The sequence below is a fragment of the Colossoma macropomum genome, unplaced genomic scaffold (assembly GCF_904425465.1).
Source record: "Colossoma macropomum unplaced genomic scaffold, Colossoma_macropomum, whole genome shotgun sequence".
NCBI classification, from domain to species: Eukaryota; Metazoa; Chordata; class Actinopteri; order Characiformes; family Serrasalmidae; genus Colossoma; species Colossoma macropomum.
The window spans coordinates 12,541,334-12,560,484 of NW_023494803.1; the positions used below are offsets into that span (position 1 = coordinate 12,541,334).

At 38.3% G+C, this 19,151-nt stretch overlaps 1 protein-coding gene across 2 annotated transcripts; it reads right to left on the bottom strand.

Moving 5' to 3' along the window:
• Nucleotides 1-8,764: 8,764 nt before the first annotated feature.
• Nucleotides 8,765-18,041, bottom strand: LOC118823554 (cathepsin L1-like). Of its 2 annotated transcripts, none has more exons than XM_036593245.1 (9): nt 18,009-18,041; nt 16,545-16,661; nt 15,544-15,686; nt 14,626-14,811; nt 13,849-14,040; nt 11,126-11,291; nt 10,893-11,001; nt 10,683-10,784; nt 8,765-8,910 (listed from the first exon to the last, which is right to left on the bottom strand). In XM_036593245.1, exons 2-8 carry the CDS (start codon nt 16,642-16,644, stop codon nt 10,685-10,687), a joined length of 996 nt encoding a protein of 331 aa, XP_036449138.1. In that variant the 5' UTR covers nt 16,645-16,661; nt 18,009-18,041; the 3' UTR covers nt 8,765-8,910; nt 10,683-10,684. The 2 variants fall into 2 exon arrangements, with proteins under 2 accessions (XP_036449138.1, XP_036449139.1); XM_036593246.1 differs by having other exon boundaries at nt 16,545-16,645; nt 18,009-18,039.
• Between the last annotated feature and the right edge of the window lie 1,110 nt (nt 18,042-19,151).

The window sequence follows — 19,151 nt, forward strand, 5'->3', positions numbered from 1 at the left end:
TACCCAAACATGCTAAATTGCATTCATCCATGGCTGGGAGTCCAAGGGAGCACAACTGGCCTCACTCTCGCACCCAGCCCAAATTAATAACTGTATGACAGAGCTGAGTTTAAAACTGGAGAACATTAAAGCCTGTTGTGTCAGCTGCTGAGAAGCTTTAGATACTAGCCATTTAGATAGCAGCCATTAACACACTGAAAAAAATAGGCTGTAATCAGATAAATGTCCACAAATATGGAATAAGCTTTAGTTAGCCAAGAGTTTTCATGCATTCAGTAATGTTCACCTTAGCCTTTATTATCATATGACAACAATCAACATATGAATCGGTTTTACTTAGTAGACCTACTTGCCTTCTTGTCAGCTTCTAAGTGTAAAAATCATTTATAGTGCTGCAGATACAAAGTTAACTGGTAACACTTCAAAAAAATAAATAAAAATAAATAAATAAATAAATAAACTTTGTAAGGCGAGAGCAGGTTTTAGTGATTCCAGTTGAATCTGAACTCTGCAGGTCAGTTGATCTCAGGTGAGATGAGATGGGATCTCTGAATTAGTATTGAACTACATCAATGAATGTGTTGTAAAAAATATAATAAATTCTAGTGTAGTGTAGATCTTATAAACATAGAGGTTGTGAATTAGCTTGTGGTGGAGGTTGGTGGTGGTGGGTAAAGAGCAAATCAGTTCATGCGAGTCTCGAGGGTCTGGCTTGCAAGTCCTTCGGTCGAGTCTTTCTGTTCCACCTTAAGTCATGAAAATGTTGCATTCTGGTGGGTGTACAGGTGGTAGAATGTAACTGTTGCACTATTTGAGGTGGAATGGAAAATATTTTTGTGAATAAGAAGCCAACTTCAGCTTCGTTTGAAACAGGTAGATTGTCAATAGTTTATATAGCATGTAAACTACTAAGCCAGCGCAATAACTTATACAGCTGAAATGTGACTGGTAACTTATTAAAACTCTTTTAGGTTAGATGATGTCTTTCAGCTGTAATAGCTAGAGCATTAGCTAGCATAGTTGCTATCCAAACAAAATTCTGGACTCATTCTGTCCGTCTGACTATATAAAATAAATTTTTGGGAGGACTTAAAATTTCAAGCCAACATAAGATTTTGTTAATTTTCTCAACAGCTGATAAATTTAGTCATCCTTATTAAGGTTTATTTGTTTAAATAAATATTTACAGTAATTTACACTCTCTTCATGTTAAATTAGCATTATGTGTCTTGCCTAAGGACTCTTGGTTCTGTCCCAAGCAGGAAATCAAACCTCAGTCTGCTGGATGGAGGGCAGCAGTGTTACCCTCTGCACCGTACAACTGTAAGCTAAATTCAAGAGTTTATTTCTGATAACTGTTCATTGAAGTTTCTTTGAAAGTTCTTTCAACAGTACAGTGCAGACAGAAGATTATTCTACAATAAAAGGCTTGTTATCTGAAGCCATATTGAACCTAATGCTGGTGCAATCTGAAGGAGAACAGTGCTGCAGTAATGACTGCATAAAATCAGTTTTATTCACATTTTTTGGCTAAAAGTCTGGAGTTCTCATCTCTGCTTGTTACATACATGACAAAATGTCCACAATCTTCAGATTAGAAGCTCCACAGTTTATTAAACAGGTAATAAAAACAGTTAGTAAAGTTCTGTGAAAATAATGTGTTTAATAATAATAATAATAATAATAATAATAATAATAATAATGTTATTATGAGTATTTAAAAACATATAACGCAGACAGATCAGATTAAATAGATAAACACCAAAGAGATATAGAGTTTTAATGATTTAAAGTGCTGCGTTTTCAGATGTTTATTAAAAGTGAGCTCTGAGCTTGACTGTCTAATAAAAGGTGAACTGAGCTCCACAGTTTAGAAGCAGAATAACAGAAAGCGTCTCTCCATGTTTTCTGTATTTTATGAAATGTGTTTGCAGAAGGTCAGTATCTGCAGATCTAAGATCATAAACAGACAGACATTCAGGAGCTTTAAGGTCATTTAGAGCTTTAAAAACCAGCAGCAGAGCTTTAAAATCTCCCCTTAAAGATCCAGGCAGCCACTGCAGTGTGTAAACGGGGGTGATATGAGCTCTCTGTGTTGGTGTTGTAAGGATCCGTGCTGCTGCGTTCTGTACGAGTTGTAGAGGATGGATTGTTTTCCCCAGTAAGAAGATCATTACAGTGATCAACTCTGCTGAACAAATGCGGCAACGAGTTTCTCTGCACCGATCTGAGAGAGAAAAGGCTGAACATTAGCACCATTTCTCACATGATAAAAAGCTGCTTTAGTGACTGTGTTTACATGCCAGATAAAGCAGAGCTCAGAGTCTCACCCAGGTTTCCTACTTTAGGTTTGATATATGAAGGTAAAGAGCTGATCTTCTCATAAAGCAGCTTTCTCTGAGTTTTAGAACCAACGATCAATATTTCAGTTTGTTCGTGATTTAGTTGTAGAAGTTTTGTGAAAAATATCTGAACACAGCTGGTCAGCCTGTCTACAGAGTCTTGATTATCAGAAGGAATGGAAATTGTGTGTTGTCAGCATAGCTATGAAAATGTATGTTTCCTAGTGACCTCACCTGAAAGTAACATGTGCAAAGAGAAAAGCAAAGGCCCTAAAACTGAACTTTTTTTGATGAATGATTTCGAGTGAAACCAAGAAACTGTGTCTGAGAGGTCTACCCAGAGTTGAAAATGGTGGATTAGAATCTTGTGGTCAATGGTCTCAAAAGCTGCACTATGTTTCAATCAGACCTGAATGGAAGGATTTTGTGTGTCAGCGCCGAGCCTGAGGTCATTCACAACGCAAACCATTGTTGTCTCAGTAATGTGGCTAGAACATAAACCTGATTGAAACTTCTCAAATAACTTGTTTGATATTAGATATGCATTTAATTCTTTGAAAACAACTTTTTCTAACACTTAAAAAAGGATAGTTTGAAATTAGTCTACGGTTATTTAGTACGGAAGGATCCATGTCACTCTTTTTCAGTCAGAGCTTCACCAGGGCAGATTTTAAAAGTGTCTGTAAAAGTGATAACAGTGCTTGTCACATTTAACCTCAGTTACACAGGATAACTAATGCATACTTGTGCCTTCTCCAAAACCGTAAGTGAGGAAGAACATCACTAAAAATAAAACCTAATTGGTAATTGGGATAACAGTGTTAGCATTTACCCCAAGAAAGTTAAACTTAGTTTAAGTAACATTTTCCACAATTATCTATAGAGTGTTGAATGAACAGTACATTTTATATATGAATAATTAGTTTAAAAAGCAGAAAGAATAGCGTATTGCAAAATACAAATGCTTGAGAAAAAAAATAAAAAAAAGTTGAAAGTCTAGGCAAAAAGTGTCAAAACACTTTCTGTCCAAAGGGATAAAGCCAGGTCATTTTATGCTGACAGTCCAGAAACGAGGAGTTTCACTGAAAATAATAAATAAAATAAGGACTTTTATTGTGAAAAACATCTTTCGGGAAAATGACATAGTAGTCCATATTAATAACATGTAAAACATGTATAGTTTATGAATGTTGATTTAAGCATTCATGAACATGTTATGAAGTGTTTATGTAAGGTGATATGAATGTGTTATGTAGACACCCTTCAAAGAAAGTGTTACCAGACTTTCAAAGATATTGTAGTGTTTACCGCTATGGAAGAGCACACAGCTTATGCACAAGTTATTGTGCTGTAGTAACAGGCTGTATTCGGCCCCAGGCAACTTAAAAAAAATCCCTTTTTCTAATAGTTTGCTGTAACCCAAGTATAGATCTCCTCTTTTCTACCTCCTAGCATAAAACTCATTTTGCAGTATTTGGGTGTCAAATTTCAGGCTTTTCCATTTAGGTTCAGCTCTTCAGAGTAGAAGAAGTCCCATTATGAGACTATTGTAAAAATATTATAAGCTTATTCCTCCTGTACATTTTACTTGTTTAAAATAATTTAAATAATTTAGTGACAGCGTCTTATTCCATTGTCAGATTAGTTTACTTGTTTAAGAAATAACAAAGATAATTTTGCTTATTTCAAGAAGCAATGCTTCAAACAAGTAAAGTGATCTGCCAGTGGAACAATATGCTTTCATAAGATAAACCTGCTTAATACTGAGTAAAAAAATGTCTAGAAATGAGTTTAATAATCTTGCAATATTCTTATGACAGTCTTTATTTAAAAATAGTAGATATATTGAGCACATTTGAGATGTTTACACTTGCTAAGATATTTTTTGCAGTGTAATGCTGTACAATGAAGATGGCTTTATGAGTGCCGCTGTCAAAAACATGGCGTTCGTGACAAGCGTGATGTCAATTGAATACTATCTGTAGGACGCTTTTGAACCTTTAGCCATAGTTACAATAATACGAATTGAGCATTAGCATTTTTATGCAGTTTCCAATGTTATGTTAGCAACTAGCTAGCAACTAGCCGACACTGTGTTTCCCACACTGGGGTTAAGGCTTCTTATCCAGATGAAACTTACTTTGTTTGTAAGCAGTACTGTGAATTCTTTAGTAAAAACAAATTCAATGCCTGATTAATATTAAACAGTAACATTTGTTGGGTTACAGTTTTCGTTGAAATAGATTAAAATGAATTGATATAATATAATAAATATGATTGCTTTCAGTAAAAAATCAAAATGAGACTTCAAAGCAGATACTTGCTCTAAATATACAACCCTGACAGTAATTTATTTTGCAGCTGGGGTGTTAACTGGGGTGATAGAGGCTACATCAAGATGTCCAGGAACAAGAATAACCAGTGTGGTATTGCCACATATGCTGTCTACCCTGTGGTTTAAAGGTATAACTTCATTACAGGGGTTCCAGTCCTCATCCACAGAGATCTGCACTGTTGGGTTCAGTTCCAACCACCCTTTTCAGGTGGTCATTAAGATCCAGTGCTCAGAATTTGCTCTTGGAGTTTTTCAGGTTTCTGTATGTGGTCAAGTCACCTGAAATGTCTAAACTACAATTAAAACATTAATTAAATGTAAACATTAGTTTGTGTCTGATAACTGCATGTTCCTAATGACCTACAACAACCAAAAATCTGAGAATCTCCCCATAAGAACATTCACTTCATTTACTTGTCTGTTGTATGTAACCAGTGTAAGACTGGAACAGGTGTGTATGATTCCAGTTGAAACTGAGCTCTGCAGGTCAGTGGATCTCCTGGAGGTGGGATGGGATCTCCAGAATTAGAACTGAACTACATCAATGAATATGTTGTATCTCTAACTATAACACAACATTGAAGATAAAGCAGTTCATGAGTCAATTCTATTAAATGTTGTTTTTCTACAGATTGGAGAGAGACAGAACCAGAAAGCCCCACAGAGCAGGTTACAGTCTGATCAATCAGACTACCATTTATTTACATATGCAGCAAAAGCATTGTCTAAAAAATTAAAATCCATGTGAAATATTAATGTTTTGACTGATAACAATATCTAATAAACTCTAAACATTCACAAAATTCTGTTCTTGATGTATGTCCATTTTTTTGTGATTTAATTGTAGAAATTTTTGTGACATCCACAGAAATATCTGACACACAGCTGGTTAGTCTGACTACAGAGTCTTCATCATCAGAAGGAATGGGAATGTAGAACTGTGTGTCATCAGCATAGCTATGAAAATGTATATTATGTTTCCTAATGACATCACCTAGAGGTAGCATGTACAAAGAGAAAAGCAAAGGCCCTAAGACTGAACCCTGAGGGACTCCACAAGAAATGCCAAATCTTTTTGATGAATGATTTCCCATTGAAACCATGAACTGTCTATTACATAAATATGATTTGAACCATTCTAAAACTGTGCCCGAGAGGCTGACCCAGCATTCAAGATGTTTGATTAGGATCGTGTGGTCAATGGTATCAAAAGCTGCACTAAGGTCTAATAAAACCAGAATTGAAGGGTTTTGTACATCAGCACTGGGCCTGAGGTCATTCACAATGCTAAGCAATGCTGTCTCAGTACTATGGTTAGAATGAAACCTGATAGAAACTTCTCATATAACTTGTTTGATATTAGATACACATTTAATTGAAAACAGTTTTTTCTAAGATTTACTTAAAAAAAGAAGAGGTTTAAAATTGATCTAAAATTATTTAGTACAGAAGGACCATGCTACTTCTTCCCAGGAGTGACTGATCTGCCACAACTTCTCCAATTGGATTATGCAGCAAGACAGAGATCCAAAACAGTAAAGCAAATCCATCTGATTGGCTTAAAAGAAACAAAGTGGATGTTGTGTAGTGGCCTTTTCAAAGTCCTGACATGATCCCAATATAAATTCTGAGGCAGAACCCTGAGGTCAGCTGCTCAACATGCTCAAAAACCTACAAAATATTTAATTTAAAGCATCTTTTCAGTGAGAATAGGTTCCTCCACAGCAGTGTAAAAGGCTGCTATCAGGTTATAAGAAATGTTGGTTAAAAATGCTGCTAAAAGTCAATTACTTTTTCACATAGTTGATTTGCCTGTTGGATAACTTTGCTCCTTAAAAACATTAAAAAAATAAAAAATGTGTTTTGTCTTAATATGTGTTCATATAAATTAAGATATAAAATTAAAATAAAAATTAAAATTATAAATTACTAGAAAGGGAAAGTTTGTGAACAAACTTTAAGTTGGCATTAAAAAGCCAACTAATGACATTAAAATGGAAGAAGACTGTTGATGGTTGCTAAAGTTTTGATTAGATGTTGCTAGGCGGTTGCTGCAATATCTAAGGTGGATGTGTTTCTAGTTGCTACCTTATATTGCTTTCTTAAATCCACTGCCATCTTAAACGTGGTCATAACTTTAATGCACTGCCACCTTAATTTTACTGATAAATTCACTGCAACCTTAAATTCACTGCCACCCTAAATTCACTTCCAGCCTAAATTTACTGATATCCTAAATACACTGCCATCTTAAATTTACTGATAACTCAAATACACAGTCACCCTAAATTCAATGCAAGGTGATAGGAACTAGATGTCCACCTCTAAAAGCTCCCTCACAGAAAGTTATTACATGAAATGGTTATGAATTCACAGCCTGATGTCTGAGACATTGTTTTATGATACCTTTGAGAAGATTTTGGCCTTAAACTCCATTCATTGTGGACTTATACATGCAGGCTGGTTCCTCTCACCACCACTGGAAAGAAAAAAAACAATGAACTATTTCACACCAAACCACTGAATGACTTTGTTTACTTTTTTCTCATCCACTGAATTATGGAGGAAAAAAAGTTACCAGGCCCACACAACTTTGGATAAAAAAGTTGACAGGTGTAAGATAGAGAAAATGTTTAAAAAATGTGTGTGTGTGTTTCATCCTAAATCAATCTGTCGGATCTCCACCATCAAGAACTTTACTCATCTAAGATGAGGAACAGGGCGGGGAAAATCTTGGCTGACTTCTCACACCCCGATCACTCTCTCTCTTCCATCAGTTTCCATCTTAGCAGAGACCAAGAATGAGAGCCCTAAAGACTCGGACCAACCACCACCTCCACCTTATACACACTGCACTTAACTGCTGTCCTGCTGATTAGGAGCCTCTCTCACTCTCCTCTAATGTAATCAGTGCACATATCCTAGTATAGGCTAACAAATTTAATATGAACAAAAACACATACTTACTTTGGACTGCTTTAATCTTTAACTCAGCTATAGCTGCTTTTCTCTTATCTCTGGCAGGAAACTTTTCCAAAGTAGAACAGCTTCTTGTAAAATGTCTCTTAACCTTCTACTTTTCACGAAGCTGAAGTCAGCTTCTCATTCACCAGCTTCTTGTTCGATTTTTCCCCAAATGGTGCCTGCTGCACCATTTAAGGTGGAATGGGAAAATTTGAATGAGAAGCTGACTTCAGCTTCGCGACTTTAGTGTCTGACAGTTTCTCATTGCAAATTATTAATGCAAATCAGTCCATTTGTCTCTAAATTATCCATGCGCATCTTAAATCTTTCTCTTTTTGTAAGATACTAGCTAGATGAGACTGTTGCTACGGCGACCAGCACTCTAAGCAGGTGAAAGCACAGTGGTATAATCTTTACTTTACTGTTAATACTGTTGGATACAAGCACATTTCCCATTTTGTCCCAGATGTTATTTTGGATTTTGGAGGCCAGAAGTTATAGCATCTGGCTTTATTGGAGAAAAAGGCAACCACAGAACAAAATCATAGTTCAAATTAAAAAAAAAAAGTGAGTAAAAATGTTAGTGAGACAAGACAGGTAAAGCTTACTAAACCCAGCCCTGAACTGTATATGCGGTGTAATTATACCAGAGAATTTCTAATAAGGGGAAATGCCACTCAATAATGTCTACCATTATAATTTTTCATTTTAAGCCATTTAGCTCCACTGATTCACTGATGACTTTCTTGCAGGTGCCCTCTAGTGTTTGTCAGTCATTTTCTGGTACAATGGGAGAAATAGGAAGTGGCCAGGCTCCTTGTAAATCGTCTTTGGTTCTAATACAGATGGATGTTTCAATCAATCAGCTATTATCAGTTCTAGTTTTATAATACGGATTATGACGTGGGCAAAACTGTTCTGTTGAAGTAAAGTATTTGATGAAATAATGAACACCTGATCTGATGACTGATGACTTTACTGCATTTTAAAATATTTTACTGAACATAAGCACAGCAATAATCAGAGCAGTTATGCATGTTATGAATTCTGTGAATGCTGAGAGTTTATTAGATATGTTTACCAATCAGAAACAGTAACATTTCACAACTTTAAAAGCTGATAATTAAAAATTCAAGAAAAGTTAAAAACAATTAAAAAATGCAAAAGATAAAGGAAAACAGTGCTGACTTTTTTTTCTGCATCATTAAATAAAACAGATCTGATCAGACTGTAATCTCCTCCTTGAGGGTTTCATGATGCCTCTCCAATCTGTAGAAAAACAACATTTAATAGAATTAAGTCACATGAACTGCTGCATCTGTATTGTTGTATTAAAGTGATTCAAAATGTACCTTCATACCCTTCTTAAGAAGAATTTTAAAACCCACTTATGTAGTTTTTGACAAAGATTCTGACATTCACCAATGTTTTCTTATTTGGGATTTGTTCTTAGGTAAGAACAGAATCTACACACACTCAGGAGCACAAAGTTCTCTTTTTTCTGTAGTTCTACAATTACAGACTGTAGTCCATCTGTTTCTCTGCATACTTTGTTAGCCCCCTTTTACCCTGTTCATCAGTAGCCAGGACCCCCATGGACCCTCACAGAGCAGGTATTATTTGAGTGGTGGATCATTCTCAGCACTGCAGTAACACTGACATGGTGGTGGTGTGTTAGTGTGTGTTGTACTGGATCAGACATAGCAGTGCTGCTGGACTTTTTAAACACTGTGTCCACTCACTGTCCACACTATTAAGCACTCCAACCTTGTCAGTCCACCTTGTAGATGTGAAGTCAGAGACGATAGCTCATCTGCTGCTGCACAGTTTGTGTTGGTCATGCTCTAGTCCTTCATCAGTGGTCACAGGACGCTGTCCACAGGACACTGTTGGCTGGATAATTTTGGTTGGTGGACTATTCTCAGTCCAGCAGTGACACTGAGGTGTTTAAAAGCTCCAGCAGCACTGCTGTGTCTGATCCACTCAGACCAGCGCAACACACACTAACACACCACCACCACGTCAGTGTTACTGCAGTGCTGAGAATGATCCACCACCCAAATAGTACCTGCTCTGTGAGGGTCCATGGGGGTCCTGACCACTGAAGAACAGGGTAAAAGGCGGCTAACAAAGTATGCAGAGAAACAGATGGACTACAGTCTGTAATTGTAGAACTACAAAGTGCACCTATATAGTAAGTGGAGCTGATAAAATGGACAATGAGTGTAGAAACAAGGAGGTGGTCATGATGTTATGCCTGATTGGTGTATGTTGACTAGTGTTATGCCCAGGTCGCTTCTTCTGCTGCCCTCTGCTGGTCTTTTTTGTTTTGTCTTTCTTTCTCTGTTTCCTAGGTGGAGCTGTTTGGATCAGCTGATCTGGTGGGATACAGCTGGCTTGTGGTATTTTCACCATGTGGTCCATGGTGGTCTCTAGGAAAGCTGTGGTTTTTGCTGCTCCCTTAATGTTGTTCACCTGGTTGTTTTGGAACTATAGACCAGTTAGACTTATGAACTAGATTTTTGATGTTTGTGCTAGTGATTGAGACTCTTGTTTAGCTCTTATCTATTTCATACTTGCACTGTATTGCCTGTTCCTTATTACTATACCTTAGAAGTCACAACTATGTAGGAGTGGGTGCCATTTATTTTGATATATATTATTTTCTCCTGTTTACCTGTTGAGATTGTGCTGTATTTTCTTTTTATATTTTCATTTGGATTAGGGAAGGTAGATTCAAGGGATGGCTTTAGAGGTTTTGTTTGTTATTTTGACGTCAGCCCACCCTGAAGTCAATACCTTTGTGACTGTTTGCCTTTATACATAATACAACCTGTTCACTTGAGCATTAATTCTGTGTTCTGGTCTATTTGTTTTTCTATTGCTACCTCTTTTCCCCTAGACTAGACTAAATTCTGTGTGGACAGTAGAAAGGAGTTGTAACACTAGACCTCCAAGAGCAACTTCTGTCCAAGGGCAGCTGGAACTAAACCTAAAAGTGTAAATCTCTGTGATTGGCACTGAAACCCTGTAAGTCATACCTTTAAACCACAGGGAAGATGGGCACTGTGGCAATGCCACACTGGTTATCCTTGTTCCTTGACATCTTGATGTAGCCTTCTTCACCCCACTGAGCACCCCAGCTTCAAAGTAAATGATATATTGTATATTTAATAATGATACATATATGGATATTCAACTGTTGTGGTCAGGAATCACCTTTTTGATAATTGGTTAGCTTGTTTGTTTACCTGTTCTTGACCAGCCAGTAGTCCTGTCTGAGGTTGTCAGTGCCGTAACCAACAATCAGGACAGCGTGTGTCAGATTAATGCTGCTGCAGGATGGCTCATCATACACACCTGCCATTAGAACATTCAACCATTACCCAGGAATGACAAAGAGTATCATTAAAAAAAAAAAACATGGCTCTGAAATTCTAACTTAGCCCCTGATGGTGAGTGAAGGCTTGTTCCTGAGGGTTACCTGAATGATAGAGCTGAAAGGTGGGTCTGGACGTGTCTATGGCTACAGAAATGGGTCCGATTACAGCTACAGCATACTGCAGATTGTTCTCATTTCCACCGCGCAATATAATGTAGTCTTGGCAGGTAGCCTTAGCATTCTTTGGATTAAACTGGCACATCCCATCCTGGAGAGAGGGGGAAACAATCGAGATGAGCTAATGCTGCTAATCAGCCAAGCTATATCCCAATCAGGCATAACTTTATCACCACCTCCTTGTTTCTACGCTCATTGTCCATTTTATCAGCTCCACTTACTATATAGGTGCACTTTGTAGTTCTACAGTTACAGACTGTAGTCCATCTGTTTCTCTGCATACTTTGTTAGACCCCTTTTACCCTGTTCTTCAGTTGTCAGGACCCCCATGGACCCTCACAGAGCAGGTACTATTTGGGTGGTGGATCATTCTCAGCACTGCAGTAACACTGACGTGGTGGTGGTGTGTTAGTGTGTTGTGCTGGTCTGAGTGGATCAGACACAGCAGTGCTGCTGGAGCTTTTAAACACCTCAGCGTCACTGCTGGACTGAGAATAGTCCACCAACCAAAAATATCCAGCCAACAGCATCCTGTGGGCAGTGTCCTGGGACCACTGATGAAGAACTAGAGGATGACCAACACAAACTGTGCAGCAGCAGATGAGCTATCGTCTCTGACTTTACATCTACAAGGTGGACTGACAAGGTAGGAGTGTCTAATAGAGTGGACAGTGAGTGGACACAGTGTTTAAAAACTCCAGCAGCACTGCTGTGTCTGATCCACTCAAACCAGCGCAACACACACTGACACACTACCACCACATAAGTGTTACTGTAGTGCTGAGAATGATCCACCACCCAAATAGTACCTGCTCTGTGAGGGTCCATGGGGGTCCTGACCTCTGAAGAACAGGGTAAAAGGGGTCTAACAAAGTATGCGGAGAAACAGATGGACTATAGTCTGTAATTGTAGAACTACAAAGTGCACCTATATAGTAAGTGGAGCTGATAAAATGGACAATGAGTGTAGAAACAAGGAGGTGGTCATAATGTTATGCCTGATCGGTGTACTTTGCTTCTTTAGTTTTACACTGGAGCTACAAGGCTGATGTAGCTAACAAGCAGGGCCGTTTCTCGATATAAGCAGGATAATTAAGTTGTTTAGGCCCCGCAGACACCAGGGGGAGCAGTACTGACACACCAGACTTCCAGCAGAGGATAAATGGGTGCATGCAACCCAGGAAGACTTGTACAGACTCTAGAGTGACATCACTGCAGATATGACCAGAGAGGACGGACAAACACGGAGAAATTCAGCTACACATTTTTAATTTTGTCTCATGTTTGTATTTTTTGTGTTGTGTACTTTGTACAGGGTGTAAAATAAAACAAAGACTCGAAGTACAAAATCCCACAAATCAGTATAGAGGTGTGCTTTCCAGCAAATACTGTGATTAGCTCAGTTCATCAGTAGTCGATATCAACTTTAATGACGTTTAAAGGAGTCAGCTGTCTCATTTCCCTAGTTTCTGCTTGTTCTCTCCATTCCTCTTCCTACTTTCCTCTCTTCAATTCCTCCATGCTCTTATGAGGTAGGAGAGGAGCAGTAGCAAACGTTTTTGGACACAACACTAGTCTTTCTGTGTGTGATTGCTGATTGAGTATTCCCAGGTATGTCTCATCCGTTTTTCCCAGAATTTATACTCCACTGGGGTTATTGCGTTGTAGTTTAGAGTTTAACCCGAGTTTAAACCTGAAAGAGTCATGTGGGTGTTGGAACTCCATTGCTGTGTCCTTGAAAGCTGCAGTTTAAAGTGCACCTGCTGTTTAAATAAAGTCCAATTGATGTGTAATTTAAAAAACACACATCTACCACTAGATGGTGCTATATATTAGATTTAACTGAGGTTAATCTTACACCTTATCTTAAAAAATAGACCTGGTTCTACTGATGTTTAAGGCAAGATTATTGCAATTGAAGTGCATTTTCAGCTCAGATATATACATATTCCATACCTAGGCCCATATACCTTCCGCCGTAATGTGTTCTAGATTTCATGGCATGTTTTAATTTAATGCTATAATGCTTAATTATACATATGCTCACCATGCTCAACTTTTTTCTTCTAGGAATGCTTTAATTAAAAGCTCAAAATGTAGTGTATCTGCATTCCCACACATTTCTATCAAAAACATGTACATTTGATGCCTTTAAAACATTTTTCAGTGAATATTTACATGCAATATACACCCAGCATGCATGCAAACATGTATTCTCTGCCCCTCTGTGTGGCACAGCAAGTCAAAAAGATTCAAATTTTATTGTATAGTTAGTACGCTCCATACTCTATGCTCAAATCCTCATATGCTTGCCGTAACCATGCAGTGCTAATCTCCAGCAGACTTGATTATATGGTTTATAATGTTACAACACACTGTTATCAACAAATATGGACAGTATGGACAAAATTTAGGCTTTAAGATGGCTACTATTACTGTTTTTAGCTATGCTAACATACTTTTGTACATTTTTGATGTTATTGAGTAATCACTATTGCTTATGGTTAGCACCTTTTTCTTGTTAGCTACATTAGCAAATTAAAGATTCAGACATCAGACTCAAAAATATAATAGCTGAGGATTCATATTTGTAATCAGTGGAACATTGTCCATCACAGAAGCTCCACTTGTCACTAGTGTCACCTCACCTTGGCCTGATATGGGTAGGTGTTCTCCGTCTCCAGGCCTCCACTAGACATGACATAGTTGAAAGCTTTGAAGTACCAACCGCCTTTACAGCCATAGTTTCCAAATTCCTGGGAGCAGTCCACCAGCTGTTGCTCACTCAGGGACATCAGCTGCCCTGTCTTCCGAAACATCTGACCCTCTAGTGCCCCCGTCTGAAAAAATGGGGAGGAGTTTATTAAGTTAAACAATATATAAGCTTACAGAAATACTGTACATATTGAGTAGATTTAAGTTGATTTAACTTGCCAGTATACTATTTTTTATATTCTGACTTTTTGGAATTTGAATGTTTATTTTCAAAATTGACAAATAGGTTACTTTTAAAAAATGTTAAGATACCTCAATCAGAGACCAAGTTATGACATATTAAATCCATCACATCTGAAAAGCCAAAACTGAGAAACTCCTGTTTAAAGCTTCGACTGCATTCCCTTCAAGGTGTATTTAGTCAGGAGGCAGCAGGGCACTGTATCCGCCTTATTTTTCATGTGACCTATGTGTTTCGACATTATGGCTGTCCGATTAGGGAATGGTCTGTTTGTTTTGAACTTGAACTGAACTGGTGAGCACAAAATGCTCACTGTAAAATTTTTCAGGTCAAAAATCAGTATTCATCAGCTAATGAAAACCCTGCCCAGTGTCAGCACCTCTATAATCTTATCCGCTCTGTCCTCTTTCCTTTTGTTTGTTATCCCTCCATCCCTTTCTTTATCCTCGTCCATCCTTCTGTAACTTACCGCGCTGAAGGCCCAGCAGGAGTTACAGAGATGTTGGTTTTTAACTTCAGTCACGTAGCCCATCTTCCTCCAATCTACATAATTGGGTACATCAGTGCCCCCTGCCTTTCTGACATCAGTAGTGGCCTTGGTCATGTTGAAGGATCCCAGGCAGCCGCTGAACCTGGCCTGATACTCCTGATTGTCCTGTTGAAGAAAGAGACGGTGGAGGGGAAGATGGTGGAGAGGGAGATGGTGGAAAGGAAGAAAGATGGTAGAGAGGGAGATGATGGAGAGGGAAATGGTGGAGGAGGAGATGGTGGAGAGAGAAATGGTGGTGAGGGAAATAGTGGAGGGGAAGATGGTGGAGTGAAAGATCGTTGAAAGGGAGATGGTGGAGAGGGAGAAGGTGGAGAGAGAAATGGTGGCGAGGGAAATAGTGGAGAGGAAGATGGTGGAGTGAAAGATGGTTGAAAGGGAGATGGTTGAGAGGAAGATGGTGGAGAGGGAGACGGTGGAGAGGGAGAAGGTGGAGAGGGAGATGGTGGAGAGGGAGAAGGTGGAGAGGGAGAAAGATGGTAGAGAGGGAGATAATAGAGAGGGAAATGGTGGAGGAGGAGATGGTGAAGATGATGGAGAGGGAGATGGTGGAGAGAGAAATGGTGGTGAGGGAAATAGTGGAGAGTAAGATGGTGGAGAGGGAGAAGGTGGAGAAAGAAAAGGTGGAGAGGGAAATGGTGGAGGAGATGGTGGAGAAGATGGTGGAGAAGGAGAGTGGAGACAGAGATGGTGGGGATTTAACAACCTACTTCCCAGATGTTGACAATAGTTATATAACAACACATAATAACTGACAGAGTTGCAAAGCATCAGGATTCAGTGAATTATATAATTAAATTACAAACATTTGAGTGGCTTTGTCTGTATGTGAGATCTTACCATGTCTGCAAAGTGGTTCATGCCGAGTCTGTAGCTTTTGAGGCCCTGGTCAGCCAGCATGTTGTGCTCCAGGACCAGCTTAAGATTGTTCAGCCAGATCATCTTACGCTGAGACTCTTCTTCCACTGAACCATAATTCTTACCTGAGAGGAAACATACACACATATATACTGATTTTATTCCAGCACATGTATATACATAGAGTTTGAGAAGAAAACACATATCCAAGGTTTGAGAACATAAAAAATAATTCCAGTACAATTCCGTAATTTATTTCAGGCTGTTTAATGATGCACTATGTGTCCAAAAGTATCCAAAAACAGTCCTTCTAATGAATGAATTCACCTAGTTTATGGTGCACCTATTTCTGACTCAGCTGCACACTGACAGCTTGAATAATCTCCATAGAAAAGCACTGACCAATAGAATGGGACACTCTGGAGCAGCAGCACATGAGCCTAAGGTCATCATGCCTAATGACAAGCATGGGCTAGAGGTCTACAAAGGCCCCCAGCAATGGGCTGTGGAACAGTGGAACTGTGTACTCAGGAGTGATAATTCATTCTTCATCTGGCAATCTGAGATGGGTTTGAAGAATGCTGGAGAACACTACCTGCCCGAATGCAGAAGTTTGGTGGAGGAGAAATAATGGGCTGGGGCTGTTTTTCTTGGTTTGGGCCCCTTTAGTGCCAGTGAAATCTTAATGCTACAGTGTACTCTGACACTCGGTGTGGAAGAACTTGATTGTTCTGAGGTTCTAACCTCAATCCCCTTCAAACACCTTTGGGATCAAATGGAATGTCAACTGTGTTCCAGGACGTATCACCCAACATCAGATTCATGAGATGTGTGACGCTCACTATTGCTCTTGTGGCTGAATGAAAGCCAATCCCCATAAACTCCTGCTATCTTGTGCCTTCCCAGAAGAGTGGAAGCTGTTGAGATGGAGATGGAAATAGAGATTTTGTTATACAGAAGCAGATATGATGTAGATTTCTCACCAAACTTCAGTTTCCAAGCGTTGAACTCCAGATCCTCCAGAGAGACACTGGCAGCACCAGCTATGACCACAAGAGTGGTGACAGCGAGTAAAACCCTCATTCTGCACAGAATAAAATCTGGTAGGTGAAAGAGAACAGAATAAACTGAATTGCATTAATTCAATTTCAATCAATTACATTTACAGTAAGTACATTTAACTTCATGTCAATTCACACCAGCATTATTTAAAAAATGTAATCCTTTTTTGACTGAATCCTGATGATTCAGAGTGTGTAATTCAGCCAAGCTTCTGATTTAGCAGATTTCACTACTTTTACACTGTATAAATGAAGGTATATGAGGGTAATTCTCCTGTTTGGGTGTACTGACAACATAATACACAATAATATACAGTGCCATACAAATTTCCATGAATGTTTCCAGTCATACAGGTCAAAGCTCTTATGATTTATGTTTGTTTATTATCATGTATGGAAAATTTTTGAGCAGGTAGCACTGGTGCTATAAAAACTGCAAGTGTTGTAGCACAAATTCATTTAATTTATAGATAAAAAATGACAAAGTGCTTTTTAAAATATAAATCTCAACAAGGGGAACAAAGTGTCACATTAACTGTGAAAAAAAGACAAATTTGTCATGTAAAAGGTTCTATTTTAATATTCAATTTGTAAAATGTACAGAATTTGTTCTCCTGAATAATTCCGATTCCCCAAAAGGGGGCACTAGTAGCAAATTGCTTATTACCTAATGGTAACACTTATTCTTATTTAACTATATATGATTTTTAATATAGTCAGTTTATTCTTAAGAAACAGTCTAGAGGTAGCATATAGGCTAAAGCAGCGGTGCCCAATCCTGGTCCTGTAGATCTACCACACCTGCAAAGTTTAGCTCCAGACTTATTCTAACAAACTGAATCTGAATATTAAGTTAAACATATTAAGTTAATATTAAGTTAAAGTGACTGGCTGCGTGGTTTTATCTAACATTTTTACTTAATCTTAAGTACCGTCCTCCCCCCAGTACCATGTAATCTGTGCTATTATACAGAGATTACTATTATACAGATGTATGCAAAAGTTTGGGCACCCCAGGTCAAATGATGGGTTGATTTCCTGAGTCAAAATAAGTGAACACATCCTCTACAGAAAACACCCACTCTGCAAATTTTAGTGCACAATTGCTGTTTATTTACAGAATTTAACATACTGAAAACAAAAAATGCAAATACAAATGTGAGGCACATTTTATGTTGTATGTTTTAATTTTTCCAATATGTTAAAAAATACATAGAAACTGTGCACTAAAATATGCAGAGAGATATTGAGCGTTGCAGTATAATTTAGTTAGATTGCTCTGGATATACACTGTGAAAAGTAAAGTGATAGAAATAATCACAACTACTTTAGAGTAGTACCTGGTGAGTATCTGGAACTAAAGGGACTGTACATTTCAGCACTTACCTGCAGGTAATGTTCTAAAGATGTGCCCTGACTTTATCCGCTGCTCTGCTGCACCCCTCTGTTTTTATAGTGACCTGCAAAGACATTCTGCTCACCACAAACTGCTCACCACAAACTGCTTCAAAACAACCTACCCAATGTTCTAAATAGTGTTCCATTAAATCACTTCAAGATGCTTTCACTAACTATTTTCAAATGAAAATACAACCCCATTTCCAAAAAAAGTTGGGACGCTGTGCAGGATGTAAATATAAATATAATGCAATGATACGTAAATCATGTAAACCTTATTTTTAAAGGAAAATACTATAAAGACAACATATCAAATGATAAAACTGCAAAATTATTGTTTTTTTGAAAAATATATGCTCATTTTGAATTTGATGCCAACAACATGTTCCAAAGAAGTTGGGACAGGGGCAAGTTAACCACTGTGTTTCATCACCTCTTCTTTTAACAACACTCTAAAAGTGTTTGGGAACTGAGGAGACCAGTTGCTGAAGTTTGGAAAGTGGAATGTTTTCCCATTCTTGTTTGATATAGGATTTCAGCTGCTCAACAGTTTAGGGGCTAATTTTTCATATTTTTCATTTCATAATGTGCCAAATGTTATCAGTGGGTCTTTGACTGCAGGCAGGCAAGTTTAGCATCCGGGCTCTTGTAATACAGAGCCATGCTGTTGTAATACATGCAGAATGTGGTTTGGCATTGTCTTGCTGAAATAATCAAGGCCTTCCCTGAAAAAGACGTCACCTGGATGGCAGCATATATTGCCAAAACATGTATATATCATTCAGCATTAATGGTGCCTTCACAGATGTACACATCACCCATGCCATGTGCACTAATGCACCCCAATTCCATCATGAATACTGGCTTTTGAACTGTGCCCTGATAACAAGCTTTAGCCCAGATGACACAGTGTCCATGATTTCCAAAAGAATTTCAAATGTTGACTTGTCGGACCACAGGACACTGTTCCCCCCACTTAGTCCATTTTAAATGAGCTTGGGCCCAGAGAAGGCGGCAGCATTTCTGGATCCTGTTTATGTACAGTTTCTTCTTTGTGTTTTAGAGTTTTACTTGCATTTGTGGATGCAGTGATGAACTGTGTTCACACACAGTGGTTTTCAGAAGTGTTTC

What these genes read in the sequence shown, in the direction of transcription:
- LOC118823554 (XM_036593245.1), bottom strand. Translation starts at nt 16,644, where the DNA reads ATGAGGGTTTTACTCGCTGTCACCACTCTTGTGGTCATAGCTGGTGCT. An exon ending in TGAACCACTTTGCAGACATG is followed by an intron (nt 14,812 to 15,543) that starts GTAAGATCTCAC and finishes TTTCTTCAACAG; the next exon opens with GACAATCAGGAGTATCAGGC. An exon ending in CCTACCCATATCAGGCCAAG is followed by an intron (nt 11,292 to 13,848) that starts GTGAGGTGACAC and finishes CCCTCTCTCCAG; the next exon opens with GATGGGATGTGCCAGTTTAA.